Below are 19,521 nucleotides of genomic sequence, written 5' to 3'. Positions count from 1 at the left end.
ATATGATGAGACACACCCAATGACTATGTATTAATTGTTTTGTGATCTTTGTTTGCATATTCGTGTTTACGTATATTTCAGTATCAAACACAAAATTGATATTAATTCAATTATTGTAAACAAATGTGAACGTAGAGAAAAGACTACATTTGCGGCGAAAAGAACAAATTCAATTACGAAAACAAACATTCCGAGGCACGTTTGTCTTGTTACGCCCTGCCTGTATCTGTATCGCACAAAGCTCGTCTTGGCTCATCTAAACAACACGTTATAGGACATACAAATTACAGTAAAGGAACGGTTCAGTTACCTTAATTTGTATGTTCTATATATCTCTACTCAATGTATATGTATTAATGGTAATAAATATTTGGATTCATTTGCAGCATACAGCACCACTGTATTTGCATTTTTGATCAATTTTTTATGCGATCTGCCTTCGCCCTTCTGTATCTGACCCAGATTGAATTTACGTCTAGGATATGCAGTTTTCCTCACGTTTTCAATCGACCGAATTTTTATCACACATACATACATGTAGTATGTATGGTGTTTCGTATCGGGTTTTGTTTATATTACTACATTCAAAAATAGGTATATACAAATATTATGAAATATAAAATAACTTTTGATCTTTTGTAATCAAAGACGGGCATATCGAAAAGCGGAAGGTTATTAATTTGAAGTTGGTCAACATCTGACACATGACAGTTAAAATGTATTATGTTTGTAAGGGCGTTTATGTGTGAGACAATAGATTCTTAGGTTTACGTTAAACGACCTTATTTTAATTAATCATGTGTGTGATTCTCAATGTGAGATGAAAAAGAAATGTAAATGAATTCTTGTACTATTTGTTGAACGTAAATAAAAACTTTTTACTTTAAAAACACAGACGGTAGCACAGCTTACCGGATATCGAAAAGCGGAAGGTTTTTACTGTTACGGATTATTTCGGTCACAGCTACCCGCGTATTGCAGGAATCTAAAATTTGACAGTTGGTTGACATCTGACAGACAGAGACAGTTAGTTGACATTTGATTGATATTTCTGAGGGCGTCTACGTGTTAGATAAATATGATTTTTACAAAAATTTTAATTATTAATTATATTTTACATAAAAACTTTTTACTTAAAAAATCTCAAAGAAGAATAAAAGTTCTATTCTTGAAATTGACTTCGTGACAATATAAATCAAATTTCATGATTCAACCGTACATGATGTGAGTTAATCAGTTTTTCTATAATTTCCTCATACTTATAATAAAAAACCGGAACCAATAGCAATGGACGAACTTCTAAAAACCATTAAACAGAGATTTTCAGTGGAAAATTTAATAGAGACTATCCGAGATGGTAAATATTTATTGATATTTTTATCTATACATAATCTTTTAAAAACACCTAAAAAAGCTAAGTTAAAATCATAATGTCTGAATAAAAATTAATAAAACCGTTAGGACACACTGTAACTCGCTTACATCGCTATATACATATACCATTGTTGTTTTAAACTAGAGTTGGATGACACCAAGAAGCCAGAAACTGTGGAGCCGACTCCTGTGGTAAACGTGCAGGAAGCAATGGATAAAACCGTGGAAGATAAAATAGAAACGGCCGAGGAATCAACCGTGATTGACACTATGAAGTCGTCTAATATCCAAAAAAAACAGCCCTCAACAAACACCGCAAATGTTTTGCAAAAACCAAACCCTCCAGATGAAGACAATGATCCGTACCAGGAAAATGAAAACCTATTCAGCTTTTGTGATTAAACTTTAGAAATCTTAATATATTCATTAAAAATAATGTTTATTTTATTCTTTCAGGTGTGGTTAGGAAACTTTTGCTAGATTTTTGTTCGCTGCCTTAAGTGGCATTTTATAAATGAGGTAACAGAACTCAAATCGATCCAATAGGTACTTATGTAATATAAGCGCGAGTAACCAAATAAACAAGCAAACAATAAACTTAACGGTATTATTGCACTAACAGGTTACATAGACGGGGTTTTTTATAGAACAGGGGGCAAACGGGCAGAAGGCTCACCTGATGTTAAGTGATACCGCCGCCCATGGACACTCTCAATGCCAGGGGGCTCGCGAATGCGTTGCCGGCTTTCTAAGAATTGGTACGCTCTTTAATTAATAATAACGTTACAATTACAAATTTTCTAGGAAGAATGGGTTTGTGTTGTTCATAATTCGAATTTCGAATATTTAGCACGTGTAAGGAAAGTACATAGTATATCGAGCGAGTATATTTATTGTAAAGGAAACTGTCTCCTGCTGAGTCGTTAATTGGTAACATAATCCCATTGTACCCAGCAACCGTACGCTAATGGTTTATGTAAAACATCCCTCTTGTCGAAGACGTGCACTATAATACGAGCCTCTCAATTTCGCTTCGCCTGCATTGGAAATAATTGAACGATAAACATTCGTAAAGCAGTCTAGTAGTGTCATTATTGAACCCCGCCTGTAAATGGACTTATTATTCAAATATATCTATTATGAATTGATGACTTGCATGAATACTGCTGGCAACAATAAAATTAAAATGGTTGTGAAACCAAGACCCAGTAAGGTAAAATCAATCGTAGTAGTGTTTAATTCTATTCCTTTTTCAAATTGAATTATTATTATCATATGATAGTCTCTACGAGCTGGGGTAGAAATCATTTCATACGATTTCATCGTATGAAAGAGGTTGATAATATTAAAGTACTAAGTACAATATTTATTTTCAATAATTTCTGACATTAATAATTTTGAAATCGCAAGGAGCTTAGAAAAATAAAAAAAATATATATGTGACACACGAATTTATTAATAATGAATTACAAAATATGTTAAGATCGGGTCTCGAAGACGGCTGGACCAATTCCAGTATTTTTTTATTTATGCTTATTTAAAATGATAATATAAACTTCGGTTTTGTTAAGTACAATATAAAATAAGGCACAAGTTTTCCCTGTTGTATTGCAGAATAATTATATTTTGTTATAATTATAAAACATAAAAAATATAACTTCATCGAAAGACAGATTAGAATTATTATTGAAATCCTGGGTTTGCTATATATTTTTATAGTTCACGGTATTGCAGACTATATTAAGTATTAGTATCAACGAGGATGAATAATATTCTCTTTTTATTTCCTATAATTAAAACGCGTAACGTTAACGTACCTAACACTACTAAAACATTTTTTGACGATTTTTATTAAACTAGAAATTAAAAACCAGTAAAATTAATTCCTATGGAAAAAACGCGAAACTTAAACGCAATTAGTATCGTTATCTTAATAATAATAAGTTACTTACAGTGCCATGTGGTCCCTCGCCAAGGAAAGTAACTGGTCGCATGCGCCCCCGCGGGAAATCCAGCAGGGGCGCCACCCCGTTTGGGGGCTCGGCTTCAGGTAGTTTTATAGAGGTGAAAAGCCCTGGGGCGGGCCTCTCTCGGCGATTCAGCCGTTCATCCGGGTACGTCTGTAAATACACCGCTTTCATTAAACTATTCTATACTAGAAACTTTTATACTTTTATACTGGATAAGTGCTAGTGCAGCGTGCTAGTATAATATTCTACAGGAAATCTAATTATTATAAGTTACTGGAAGCCATAATCAGTTAATCAGTTACTGTATAAAACTAAATTTGTACAACGCTGAAATCACAAGATCGTGGCATATAAAGTTTTCTAATTCCTGATTAGAGTCTGAGGAGTATTCGCTCGTTAGGTGTCATTATATAACGTCTCTTTAAAATTTATCGTCCGTACTTGGTTTACGTGTGAACTTTGAACCTCATGAAAAAATTAAAATGTAAGTCTCACAGGATGGAAGCAGGTTTTTCGCTTATAGGTTCGTGCCTTTTATGGTATGTTCGCTTATAGGTTCGTGCCTAACATGACCAATGTTCAATGTTCATAACTTGTTTCTTAAGAGAATTATTAAAATCACAAAAAGGCAAACATTGCCAAGTAGAAAATTTAGGGCGTATATTGATGTTTTTCTTTGCGAAATCGTAGGTTTTAATGGGGGGGGGGGGGGGGGGGAATTTAGGAATAGAACCGTATTGAGCTGCTGTCAAATACATATACTACCACCAGCATTCTATTTGGCAGTTGTTTAAATAACATGGAGTTGTTGACACTTTTGCAAGTCTAGAAAGTACAATCAGAATTATAGTGCCATCAAGTCATAGTATATCGTAACATGACAGAACTATTACACACGACAATTTCTCTACTAATGGACATTGCATCATTTCTCTTTGTAATGATGCTATTTAGGTTCTCTTTAAGTCCATTGACATATTTTAGGTGTAAGGCTTTCGTAGCTTTAATAGATTCTCTATACTTAATGACTGTTTTTAGTCGAGCGTTATGCTTGGTTAGATTCCCGAAAAACAATATTTTCCAGGATATACAAAACGATGTTAATCGTGAATAAAATGAATCGAATCGAATAATAGTTTTGATGATAATGTAAAATACTATATCGCTTGCGTAATTTAAAGAGATTTTGTCGAATTTCGGCTTTCGAATGTCTCCTCAAGTTGAAGAAAAATCGCTGTAAACGTTGCCTTCAATTGTGATTAGATTAATGGTCGTCCATTAGGCGAGAGATGCTATTAACTAATCACAATGATACGCGTGCAATTGCACAGTTATCTTTTGATTTAAATTTCCATAAAAGTGTGGAACTTTTATGGTTATGGTTATATATTCTTAAAACTTAAAAAAAATACACAGAAACATTTCTATTCAAGGGCGGATCCAGCTCTGGTGCCAGGAGGGGGTCACATAGTCGTGGTCAAGTCAAGAACTTATACGTTTGTCATTATACAAAATTATTATATTATATTAATTACTAGCAGACTCGGCCAAGCGTTGCTGTGGCTAAGGTTTTTGTTATATTACATAGTAGTAAATTAATCAAGGGAAACCGTAGGAGAACTTATGTGAAACGTTGGTACCACGACACGGACCTAAACTAAACTACCTTTAACTCAGCGCCATCTGTTAGAATTGTATCAAATAATAAACAAATGTTAATGTTATCGTAATTTTAGTAAGGATGCCTATTTTTTTTGAAAATGAAATATAGCCTATGTCACTCAGGAATGATGTAGCTTTCCAACAGTGAGAGAATTTTTCAAATCTGCCAAGTAGTTTCGGAGCCTATTCAATTCATACAAACAAACAAAAAATCAAACCTTTCCTCTTTATAATATTAGTATAGAAATATTGATCATATGTAGTTACAAAAAATCTTGGTGCTGACAAAATATTGAAATAAAATCATTATGTTCAATTAGTGTTCCACCTAAGTCCTGGAACCAGCTCAGGAGGGGGGGGGGGGTCATGACTTCCATATAAAAATAAAGGAACAAGAATATAACATAACACATTGAAACAACAATGAATGGTAAATAGAAGTAATTAAACAAATAACATTTAAAACCATACTTTACTGTTAATCATGAAGATCGTCAAACCTCTCGTAAAGCGCTAACCTGTTGGCACTTGTAATCGACGCAGGCAGGCTATTTAATACTTAGTTTTTATTCTTACAGTGTAAAATACCTTTATTTTTATTCTTAAAGTGTTTGAGTACAACAGTGGATAAGTGCTAGTGCAGCGTGCTAGTATAATATTCTACAGGAAATCTAATTATTATAAGTTACTGGAAGCCATAATCAGTTAATCAGTTACTAAGAACTAAACCCCTGGGAATAGTTTAACAATGTTTAGTAGTTAGTATTAATTGTTTAGTGTTCTAATGGGTTCTGCGTCTGTCTCTATGCATCGGCTCTATTGAGCCATTATCAGCTTATGGAGATTATTATAAAGAAAAGAGCTAAATAGATTATTTATTTATGAGTAACTAGAAACCGCGATTTTAATAATAATTGTGTTTATTAATAAGCAAATTCATATTTAACTAATTGTAATTGTAGCAGTGTAATTTAAGTTCAAAGATATATTTTTAAGCTATTGCATAGATTTTATCGCGGGCTCTGAGCGTGGCGACCGAATCAAGAAATCCGTAACGAAAATAGCGTGATCAGTGACGAGTTAGTCTGAGTCTGGTAGAGTGGTAGATTGAATTAATATCAATAAAAAAAGTACATACATATATAGAATAATAAATAATTATAAATGCATAAGTTGATAAAAAATGCTATGCAATAGCTTTACCGTGGCAGTCCCCCAGTACCACACGTTTATTTTTTATATACATTATACTAACTCGTCGCTTTATAACGCCTTCAGTAATATATTATTCCTAATTTAAAATACTCTTTATACCCAGAGGAATGAAATTCCCAAACTCTGCTATCAAATGTTCAAGTTCTAACCCCAACTGTTGGGCGGTGATAGATGAGGTATTCAGTTAGTTCTCCGCTTATATAATACAGCTACATTTCGAAACATTTTACAGGAATATTTAACTATTCAAAGTCAGAGTATACTCCTCACTAAAAGGCCGGCAACGTATCTAATAAAATGGGTGTCCATGGGCAAAAACGCAATGGCTTTTTCTCGAGACAGCATAAAGGGAAAACACGTATCTAAAAGTGTTGTGATGACCATAGACATTATAATATATATAAAAATTGTTTTGTTTATATAAATATTTTTGGTTCAGGGAATAAACTACTAAGAACGACGGTTGAATTTTCCAATAAGAATTGTTACTAACTAGGAAATAGTTGATGTATTTTGTCTTTTTTAGAAATAACAAATTGTTACTTGGTTGTCATATATTTATATATGCCTTCAGGTATGTGTGTAGCTGTAGCTGTATCAGGTTCGATCTCTTTCGTCTGTATTATTGATATGTTAAATTTTGACACAAATATGTAGGTGATACGAGTTTATCTGGTAACTATAAATATACTCGTATCATTCCATCTGTAATTGGAAATAGCCACAAAGAGACTTGTTTTAGTAGTAATAAGATATTTAAACATACATTCCTTATTCTTACATCATTCATACAATCTTTCGTTTTCTTTTAGAGTTACTAAAAAATCACAATTTGTTGCAATGCAGGGGCGTCTGCTACATATTATATTTGGCAATAATTAGGCCTGAAACAAGTTTTATACAAATTTTAACTCGGACATATTTTTCAATGCATTACAAGATGTTATGTTAAACCTATGTTATATAAAATTTTATTTTTTGGTAACAGTATGTTATTATTTGAATAAAACATTTATTACTTGCATGTTGTAACTTGTAACTGTATATGCCGTTTGTGTGCCAATTGAGGACACATATCTACATGTGACCCATTAATATGTGAATTGACATGGCTTCGTAAAACATATATTAAAATGAAGTAAATACTTGTATGTGTATACAACACAGCTGCATTCATTTGTTTTGGATGTTTAACAACGAAACCAGAAGTTAACCAAAAAATTATTCCCAGATTTCTGTATCCATTTCAGAATTATTTGTCAATGTAATAGACCACTAGGTGATTAGCCTCCATGACAGACACTTTTTGGGTCTAAGGCAAGTCAAATGCAAATGAACAGGAACATAAAGAAGAAATTATGAATATAAAGAAATCTATTTGTGCACATGCAGAGATCGAACGTACGACCTCAGAGATGAGAGTCGCACGCTGAAGCCACTGGTCCAACACAATTCTGCACTTAATCAGAAAGTATGGAAAAATAAACAATCTAGAAGGTCCCAATAGCCGAGCTTTAATAGCGTACCCGTCAAAAGCATAAACTTTTCTTTACAGAAGCACTATATCATCGTTTGGGATTTTCAGGTCTATTAGTCAATTAGCCGTGGTTTCCAATCGGAATGAATAGTTATTACAACTGCGGTTACATTCACGTTTTTGTGATATTAAACCGTAAATATTTTATATTGCGCAGTAATATCCTAGTTTCAGAATAGCTACCTATTATTTCCTAGTCCCCTTGTGCTGCATATATTTCTGATTGATAATGATTTATCATAATTATTTAGATTACATTTACGCTGTTTACAAAAAATATCTAATAAATATGAATTTGAGAAATGTATTTCTTGAGCCTGTGACTTCCCATTCCAACGTCTAGAACTGTTTTGTTGTTGGTTGACGATATTTTGTTTTTATAGACATTTGATAAATCTTGTTTCTTTGTTTATAATTAATTACGAAACGAATTAAATGAATGAAATAAAAAAAGCAAATTTTATTTAACTGATTTTTTTGCTGTAATACATAAATAAATAATAAATATAATATATACAATAAATTCAAGATAGGCCAAGGATTTCTGTTTAAATTTATATTGTATCCAAATGTTTTAGGTATGTGATTTGGAAGTACGAAAAAAAAGGAAAATAAAAATAGGTAAACAATTTAGGCAATTTAACAACGGTTGGCTTACGTGTAAGCCTCACAAAAGCCGTGATAAAACATTTACAAAACGCCGGACCAGCACGCAAGTCGTTTCTCTCATAATACCGTCCTCAACTCATTAATCATTTCGCAAACAGCCGCATAATACCCCTAATGAGTAAAATCCAAGCATACCTTAGGCGATACCATTAATATTGCGAACCCGGCCTTCCCTTTGCAGATGGGATACACAATAGTTTAAAGCACATTTACGATTTACCTCATTTCAGGCTTTCATTTAAAGTTGAAGAACGGTCGCCGTTCGCCAAAAGGAACGCAGTTTTTTTACTTTTTCTTTAAGGTTATTAAGATTTTTTATATCAAACACAAACGAGCAAGTGGGTCACCTAATGATCAGGCAATTCACAAGTATTTGCGACATTAAGGGGAACGAGTAATAAGCATGAATGTTTTTTTGGTTTTAATAATTTTCAATGATTTTTAACTTACTTTTATGTAATATACTTGGCCGGTTTTAATGTCTAAACATATAATCAATATCTCGAATGAAAATTCGATTCAAAATAAAATATCCTAATTGGTCAAACAAATTAAGAAATATTGTGGTTAAAACTTCTGCCAATCAAAATTTTCTACTACGAATGAACCATTAATAATTTTGACAAACTCCTTCAGAGATCGCAAATAAAGAAACTGGACAAACACGAATTATAAACCTCGCAACCTATGCAAAGGTATATAATTAATTAATGTTATTAGTACTAATTAAAGTACGAACCGAAATGTTTTCTTTGCAAATATTAGTGTGGAGTTGGGAGAGTTTAATATTTCTGCTTTCATAACGATGTCACAAAACTTCTTATCCAGCCTGGATATAATTAAAACTAAACGAGCGGCAAACTTGTGTCGGAAAGTGCAATACCGCTGTGAGCATGCTTTTAATGTGGTTAGGCATACTGAGAATGCTTTATGACCCTAAAACTATAACTTTTCGAGGCTTGGCGAATTATTCAGAACAATTTGTTTATAAAGTACACTATTGTAGGTTTATGCTCTTCGTTGTTTCAAATTATATTACATTCAAAATATAGTGATGACGATGTTTGGGTCACTTGTTGTTCAGTCATAAAATTAAAAACATAATGCGCAACCTCATATTTTATAGGCTTCCTTTATGCGTATTTCCTAATCAAAAGTTATTAAAAATAATAATTTAGTATAATTAAAAAAAAAACATGATTTATAACAAACTAATATTTTGAAAAAAAAAATTGTTTTATTTAATGTGTAGAAAACTGTTTTTTTGTTGGTTGACGATATTTTGTTTTAATAGACATTTGATAAATCCTGTTTTTTAGTTTAAAATTAAAATTGTCCTATATAAATAAACATTGGTAAATGATACGGTACTATACTGCATAACTGTTCCATTATTGCTGAAGCGTGGGGGGGGTGGGTTAGAGTTGAGTGACTTATTCACGCGGCACGAGGGGGTAGTTGGCCGTACGGCATGTAACATCTAATGGAGTGCTCAGAGATGTCGCCAGCGATTAAATGACGCGTTAAACATGCATGAGAATGAACTTATTGAACTACGGCCAGGAATGTGTTAATCACAGAATTGTGTTAAATTCCACTTTGATGTTAGTTTTCCAATAGTTTCAAAGGTGGATGAGTGTGTTTCTCAACTAATAGCCTCGTTTGTCTGCGCGCCATTTCTCTTTATAGTAAAGCATCGTTTAGAAACTGACATGTCTTACCAGCTCGACGACGGATGATAGGCACATAGGGCTGACCATCGAATTAATAGAAAGAGATTAAACCATAGTTGTTGTGCTGACCGCTTTACCCAAAAAAATATTTAACACTACTAGTATTTGAATTGAAAATGAATTATGAGCAGTGTAATAAAATTTTATTTCATAATTTTATGATAATAATTACTGCATAGGATAAGTTCTCAAATACAATTAGCTAACAATAATCATTTCAAACGTTGTGCTAAAAAGTTACAAAAGACAAATGCAACTTTTAGTTATATTATTTGTTCAAGAATAACATTAACCTCTGACATATAAAATACACTAAAATTAAGTACAGTCGTGTAAAAAATGGAGCAAATTATACATTGTACGTTTTACGGTGCCGTGCTTAACAGCTTAATTAAAAATTAAGCGACGCCGGGCCTCAGGTGTTCTTCAGCAAAATGCATTAATTAAGATTTCCCGAAAAACGTCTAACATCCACTCTAGGGGTGCACTAATTCTTTTAAGCGAACTAAGTTTCCATACTGAACAGGGGAGAGACGTTCTCCAATGCAAAGTTCTTTTACCAACTAAATGGCCTTGTTATTGTCAGATGATTAAATTTGCTTGGAATATATTCGTAGCCTAATGCATAAATTTTACAATTCATGCCAATATAGCTTAAACACCAATTTGTTTATTTAATTTATAACATTCTAATAATAATTTCGTACATTAGACATTATATTAGTTTACTAACCAGTGATTAAGCCAAAATCGGATTACATTTTTAAACACAAGATATATAACAGTTACGAACGAAAATATTTTTGAACTGAAACTGCTTTAGGCGCATGAGGGAAAAATTTCTACGGATGAAACGTCACGAAGATGTGCAACGTTTTTGTCAAAGAAAAGGGACAGAGCGATTGAGACCGATTGAGAGAGAGTGAGAAAGGGATATCGAGAAAAAATAAACGGTATCGGTTGATGTATTCGTTTCATAGTTACATATTCTAATATGTAACTAGTAAAGTTGAATTTAGATGGCAATTCTGTCGCATAACGTCTTGTACAGTAAACGCAGGTTTTTTTTATTTATTTTGTCATTAGCACGTATACAGTTTGTAAGCAGTTTGAATATACTCGTAGATATACAAATACATGGAGTAATCATATGCTGGTACATCTATTGGGGATTTTACCTTAGTAATAATTAATTTTCAAAGAATTTTCACTTCCGTCATGTGTATTTTCTACGCACGCACTTTTTTAAAGACAATATTATACAAAAAAAAAATTATGTTACTAAAAAGACAGAATTCAGACGAGACGTAGCACTATTTGGCCCAAGCTCAATTAGAAGCAAACATCTTCACGCCAATTACAAAATAATATATATAAAGCGACGATAGCCATGTCATATAAATTTATTACATTTTAAACGGTTTATTTTCAATGATTTCCACAACAAATCGGAATACACTATGAGATAAGAGAATCTATTAGCTAGAAGGCGTTGGAAAATAAGAAATAAACAGACAACCCTAAATATACTTAATCCTTGAGTGGGCAGCGAGCATACGTCGTTTGAACTAGCTCGGTGTCGTTATAAAATATGGCCGAACCCGGATTCACTTTGAGAAATGGAAGCAAGGCTCTGAAGCACCTGGGACCCTCGTCCGTAGAGTAACTACCTCACAAATGTTATTCACGTTTTTATAACTTGAAAAGTCACTAGAATAAATTTATGACAGTACCAAGATACTTTTTTAAAATAGTCTACCCACGAAATTGTGAAACTTAACATATATTACCGCTGGAAGTAAAACTCAGTGAAGTTAGAATGTTTGTTAGATATTTTTGCAGATATAGGAATACTTAAACTTATCTGTTATTTGTACAATTGTTTAAAGTCGCGCTATGTATCGGCTGTTTCATTTATGGCAAGTAAGGAATACGTTGTATTTAGAAACACAAATGGAGTATCGTCGAACCCGCAACCTCTGGGTCCATTAGCCTTCTTGATTGTATTTCAAATACGTAAAAAATGCCGAGTTTTACTTTTTTTGTAAATATTGAAACCGATTTTTATAAAATTCATTTGTTTTTAGGGTGACTTTATTTGCAGTTTTGAATTATATCTATGTATATACTAGCCTGGCCATAAATACTGTTATAAAAACACTTATTTTTTCTCGACTTTTTAAATATTTTGAATTAGGAATGGGTTGTTTAAGAGAATAGGATTGTAGTGATCGCACAAATAAGGTATGGAGCCATCGGTCATATTTCAGACACATCAAAAGCTTGGTATCAGCCGTATGTTCGTATACCGTTAGAAGCTGCTCAAGTATTCGGAAAGATACGTCATCATCATCATCGTCATCATCGTATTGTTTCAGTGATAGTTTGGTGGAGCGAGTCTTATACATGACAAGTATAAAGGAGTCACAAAACTACATTTTTGTGAAAGAGAGGGAATACTTTATCAAGATACAGTATTGGATCATCTTATGAAACCAAACCAACTTAGCAATACCGTCGACTTTTCCGTCGATTTTGTGCCTGGTCACTACGCACACACTTCCTAAGCATGACTTAAAACCAAAGTTCCGGACTTTGAGAGCTGAAGACTGGCCTGATATGGCCTGCTCTAAACATCACGACATTGAGTCTCTTAAAAACCTTTGGAGCAAGCAGTGGCGAAATTTCCCTTCGAAACAGTGCGTGAATTCATGGAGTGGTCAAACAGATTAAAGCCCTGTATAGATAGCCAAAGGTGGCCATTTCGAAAAAAATATGTTGTTTTATGAGTATAATATTATGTAAGAGTAAATAATTTCTTCAACTACACTAAAAAAATCATTTCATTTGTAACAGAACTTATGACTGGACTAAGTATGTACATATATTTCTAACTAGCTGCCCCCGCGAACTTAGTTTCTCCTTCGTTTCACGAAATAAATTTAATTTATACTTTAGCCTCAATAACACGTGGTAATCATGATATTGAATTGTAGCTTATATGACACGTTTGTCGGTTAACCATAGCAGTGCCATCCATTGATTACTTACTCAGTCCAATCGAAAAGTATCGACATCTGTTAGAATCTTTTAGAGTTAACAGATAATTGTGACTGTCAATTAATTTGCAATAAAATAAAATTGCGACTATAATTAAAGATCTAAGCTATCCTATCTCTTGAGTTGGACCAGACTGCTCACGAAAATCGGTTAAGTAGTTTAGGAGTCCATAGCGGACAAACATCGTGACGGGAGATTTTATTTAGGCATAAAATAGTACGCTCTAAGCGTCAAATGAACTTTATCCTAACATTCAGACATAGCTAATATATTATGTAAATATTAAACATTTTCTCAATGTTGGATAAATTAATGTTCTAAACAAATTAAGCTGGGTAATATTAAGTTTGTAAAAGTCATCGTCTCAAGTCTGCCAGAGGCTGCAGGTGTATCCGTAGAGTGAATATTTATAAAACAACACCTTCTACCTTCGTAACACTGTATTTTATGATAGACACGTAATTTAAAAATTCTCCGTTTCATTATCCAGTCCCGAGTATTTTTCTCGATTTAATGATTATCTGTCTATATAACTGATTTTGATTGATTTTATGCCTGAATTGAGTTTGTAAAATCTGAAAAGCACTTCACAAAAAAATGTAGCAATATTACTATTGGTAGGTAGTTAAAGAACGTGGGATTTGATTAATTGATATTTTTTCCGATACCCTGCACAGAGGATATTGGTTTTTACTTAACTGTTTCATGTTTTATTATGCTAGTATTTAATACCTTTCATTTCAACGAAATTCCTGATTTTTCAGGTATTTCAGTTGGAACTAGAAATAATGAAACAAAGTAACTAACATCCTGACATTCAGATATATTTGTTATATACGTTATATGTTTGAAAAACTTTTCATCGAAGTTACTTTCACAGCTTAATGACTTTTGGCTTATTATTATGTGGTAATGCTGCTGATGTCGAATCTATTTTCATCCTGCAGAAGAGGGCTATTCGCACAATCGTATATCCATCTATAATAAACCTATTTTATTTTTTTAATTACTAAAATTCTTCAGAATTTATATATATTATATATTTAAGATGCTATCATAAAATCAAGGCTTTTTCATTTACGCTATAAATTCTTTAAAAAATAACAAAATACAGGTGACTCAAAAAAAAGTTCAGATGATTTAACAAATAAATGTTTTGTATTTTTTAGAGATTTTGTACGTTTATGCGTAGATTTAGGCGGCTTGTGGCGTCGTTTTCGCCCGCTTTTTCGATTACTACATTGATTATTATTATCGTTTCAATTTCATTTATTATTTATTTATCATACATAGAAAATTCGTATTATTATTTCAATGGAATGGCCTCTATGACCACATTACATAATATATTTTGTTTTATTTTTAAATATAGATAATAATTATGTTACAACCCGATTATTACATATAAATGTATTAAAAAAGGGATATAACTTAAAAAGTCTCAATCCTTAAATTTAAAAATAATAGTCATAAGCCCAGAAATACGAGCATTACAAACCGCAAGCATTCAAAACCGGAAATTCTGGTAACTACTCGTGAGCATTTCTTTCACAAACTGAACTAAAGCAATGTTATGCTCGACACATAAGATGTATAAGAAACACAGACGTGGGACAAGTTCAAGTTCACTTATACCACAGAACAGAAAAAATAAGCAGCGAGTGCGTTAATATAACGCGGGCGAACATTGCAACCGAGATTTCTGATTAGTCTTAGTGCTAAGCGAAGCCTTTGCCTGCGCACTCAGCTGGCTTAATACTCTTACTTTAGTAATGCCTATTGTGTATTGATGTCGAGAAATACAAAATGGCAAAGCATTTTGTTGTATTCCACGCTCAGCGCTTCTGGAATACTTTAGAAAATGAAAAATTGAATTCTTATAATCTGTTTCTGGTATGTTAAAATGTGTGGATATTTTTGTGTTACTACTAAAAATGTATCAAAAAATAAATCTGAAGTCAAGATTGACAGCGCCACTTAATAACTTGTACGATATAGATGTGTGTAGAATAATAGGCACTAGTTACCTTAGGCTCATCAATCTATGTGATAATCTATTGAAATTTGATATTCCAATTACTATAACCTACTATACCTACAGTATGTTAGTGTCTGCTCTCTGCATTCAGTGTGGAGTGGAAATTCAATCATAGTGAATGACAGTATCACGTGATATCTGCCACCCATAATAACGTGCTGGCGCTAGAAATGTATTCCGATATTAACATGACATTTCGACCGCGCTGTAATTTTAGACACTTTAAAGATCCAATATATGACACGTGATATAACCACCTGTTTCATTTTAAATTTGAATATGGAACAATTGTTTTCAGTTTTTGTAAATAATTTACAAAAACATTACTACAACTTTTACTGTTGTTTAAGCGCTAATCAATATGACGCAACTATTATTCGGGTTTATACCATCAGTTAATCTTTTTCCAAAGGCTTTTAATAAATATATATTTATGATTCTGAAAAAAGGGCGTAAAGAACAAAGAAGTTTCACTACTAAAGTAATAACTAAGGTAAAAGCACGTGATCATGTTAATTCCATGTATTTGTATATCTATATTCACACTATATACGTGCTAATGATAATATAAATAAATAAAACATCTGAGTTTACTGTACAAGACGTTATGCAACAGAATTGCCATCTAAAGTTCTAATATGCTAAATGAATACATCAACCGTGTATTTTTTCTCGATCTCACTTTCTTACTCTCTCTCAATCTTTCTCACTATAACTCTCTCCCACCTCTCGGTCTATGACATTGTGCGTGATGCAACGTTCGCTCTTTCTAAATCTTTCTCACTTGCTTGCTTTGCCTTACTCTCGCTCCATGCTTCATGCTACGTGCGTTATTTCTCACTCTCTCTCAATCGGTCTCAATCGCATTGTCTCTTTTCTTCGACAAAAACACTGCATTTTGTGACTCTAATATTATTAATATTATTGCGTTTCATCCGTAAAAATTTACCATCATGCGCCAAAAGAAGTTGTTAAAAGGTTTCCTTACCACCGAGACGATTAAAGAATCGTAGAAATATGTAGAAAACCAGGAAATGGCCGCTAATGTCTACATAAATATCCGGTTAGTTGATCATTTCGAATGTGCCAGCTATGACCTAGTTGTTATCGTTTATTTCCGTCTATAAAGTAATTATATCACTCTCAATATAACCACATCACGTATGCAAAAGACGAGTCAGCGCAACATCATACTGCACGGGCTACAGTTAATTTATTTAGTGGAACAATAGGGTCTAATCCTCATGCGCAGGACATTCATATCACATAACACGGTTATTTGTAGAGCTTGTCGCTCAAACGTATTTCGAGGATGTCACGTGTGCGATTTAATTACGAACTTGCATTTCATAGGTCAAAAGTTAAGGACAAGAGATTTGTGAAAGTGAATTTTGAAATTGTCCGGCGTATTATCGCCAAACAATGATGTCCGACAGCGGGGTGCAATCGAAAACGTCGAACGTTTGGTTTGGAAATCTCAATTAAGGGGATGTTAATTCTCGTTACCCTTGTTTGAACTGTCATTGCAGATACCTTAGCTTACGCGTACGACCACTATTCATCGTTCACATCCGAGCTAATCGGAAATCCTGGGAAATTCAATCTGTAAAACGTGATATCAATTTTTCCCTTGTAAAAGTTCATTTGGTTTTTTAACAAGGCTTGCACAGTATTATGTACAAATACGTTAAACAGATACAGGAGGTTTTAGCAGATATACATTATTACATATATTATATTTAAGGTTCTTTGATTCACCTATAATAACGGCTTACGTTTTAAACTACATCTAATAGTTATAATAATAATACCACTAAGGGATTTATAATGTAAATAATTTACAAACAAAATAATATCAATAACGCTGTAAGCAATGTAGCGAACAACAGCGCTCATTATAAATTAACCATCAATTGGCGTGTTTGCCGCTCGCTCGGTTTTCCTTTGGGAAATCATCCACCCTTTATAACTATAAAATAGCAACGACTTTAACCAATGCTGCTGTATACATTCCAATGTTTTTAACGAAACACTAATAGGAATAGACAATCACGTATGCATCCTTATAATAATAACAACATTCATTTCGCCCTGAAATTTAAAAGAAGAACAACGTATTATCTATTTTTAAGAATATATTAAAACATTTGTTCATAATATCTATTTCCCTTTTATCTTTCGTCATTGTTATAATTAATATTTGTTCATCTTTGTTTGCCTTTATTATTTCATAATTTTTTATCTTAACATTCTGCATTATTATTATTTACGAGTATATTAACTTTAAACCTGTTCTAGGATACATGTGTTTCCTCATAAATAAAAGGGTAGGTCACTGGAGAACAACATTACTTGATAGTTACCGCCTTTTTATGAAACATACAACGCGATATTGTTTAATATTTAACTCAAACGCAAAAGTCAAACTCAAAAATATCTTTATTCATATAGGTAAACATGTACACTAATGAACGTCAAGAAAACAAATTAAATTAATTGTAAATTTACAACCAGTTCGCAAGTCAAGGGCGTAGAGCGGGTAAGAAGAACTGGCAAGAAACTTTCCGCCACTCTTTTCAATCGCCAAATTTTAATACAAATTGTATGAACTGGAGCCAATCAATCCCAAGGATTAGGATCATTTAAGTATTCGTTACATTTATAAAAGGCTTTATTAATTAATTTCCTTTTAACGAAGACTTATAAGATAACTAATGATAACTTAAAAAATAAAAATATAACTTTTAAGATAACGAATCAAGTTGTACAGTAAATAATGATTTAACAATATTAATAATTCGTTTCATTTTCATCTTTAGGCTTCTTTCATGTAATAATATGTGGATGAAGCCACCACGCTAACATCATACAAAAGAAGTAATACATACTTTTCCTGTAGGCGTAAGGTTATATATCCAACAATATACCGAGATTCCACGTATTCATTTTATTAGAGTGTAGGTGTATATTCTGTAATATCACTATACCAACAACCGTGAAAAAATATCAATTATTAGCTCCCGATATTTTTATATATTAATAGAACACGGGCAAGGTGGCTCGCATGATGTCATGTGATACCGCCCATGAACACTCTTAATATTCGATGGTTTGCGAGTGCGCTACTGGCCTTATCATATATTGAAGTCAAACAGTCCAATTAATGCCATACTTAAAATAATCCTTGCTTATTGTGATGAATGAAGTCTGCATATTTACTATACATGCAACAATTATATCTTTATCTTATACTTGTTCTCATAGTCAAATATTTACGGGGAACGGTTAGTATTTAGTAGTTAAGTTTACTATATACCATAGTTAATTCATTCCACTATTCTTCATTAAGTTGTTAACTAATCTAGTACTTCGTAATTTGAGTTGTACTCTACTCTGAGTTCGAGTCTTTTAATGGGAGTTGTAAGTTAATTGTTTATTACCATAAGATATATTAACAGCAACACAGGTTTATCATACAGAATAGTAATTGTTAAAACGGTTCTTTATTTAATCAATCATTTTTTGTGCAGTGCATACGCCTTTGTACTCGATAAATTAATTAAAATGCCTTTGATGTCAAAACTAACAACAAAGATGAAAAATTGAAAATGTCCGGTCCAGTGAAAAACATGTCATTAAAATGTTATGCCTATAGTATTCATATTTACCAATCCGTTCAAAAGGATATTTTAAAACGAGCCAACGCTGTCATAAGTGTCTAAAAGGTAACTGAATTGAAAAGACACGAGAATGCTTTAAAATTCTGCTTAAAAGTCGATGACCTTTCGTAGATTAAAATTTAGTTTCATGGACGGCAAAGTTTTTGATCCAGACGTTTATAAGTTAAGCTTTTGTCTGGAAAATTTAGTATTATGGCCATTATAATTTGATGCGGGATACAATTGTACATTTTGCATTATGGTAATTTTGTGACGTTGTGTGGTGGTCAGTCCAGACCTCGACCTCAGCGGGCGCAGAACGATACGGAGTAATATCAGGTTTCTCATGAGCGAATGATAAATGCACAGACAAAAATCTATTGGTACACAAACGGGATCAAATTAACAACTTCAGAGTTGATTATTTTTAATACATTGTATCTTATTAACATTATCTTATATCTTTGAACAATTTTTATGAAATTTAGTATACGTATTTACTATTTAGTTTCGGGGGCGTTAAATCGACCTAGCTGGGAATGATGATGATTTTTTTCTATAAATAACCAGTTCATATTTTTTATTATTCTGTGATCGATACAAG

The 19,521-nt window shown here is 32.7% G+C and overlaps 1 protein-coding gene across 1 annotated transcript in view; it reads right to left on the bottom strand.

Moving 5' to 3' along the window:
* Positions 1-19,521, bottom strand: part of LOC111000083 (discoidin domain-containing receptor 2-like) — a 123,003-nt gene that overhangs the window by 13,825 nt on the left and 89,657 nt on the right. Inside the window, exon 12 of the mRNA XM_022269425.2 lies at positions 3,327-3,494. Within this exon, the coding sequence (XP_022125117.2) occupies positions 3,327-3,494 (168 nt within the window). The remainder of the gene's footprint in view (positions 1-3,326; positions 3,495-19,521) is intronic.

This window comes from Pieris rapae, chromosome Z, assembly GCF_905147795.1.
Source record: "Pieris rapae chromosome Z, ilPieRapa1.1, whole genome shotgun sequence".
NCBI classification, from domain to species: Eukaryota; Metazoa; Arthropoda; class Insecta; order Lepidoptera; family Pieridae; genus Pieris; species Pieris rapae.
Note: the sequence above shows the minus strand (reverse complement) of the source record. Positions and strands in the feature narration are given on the sequence as shown.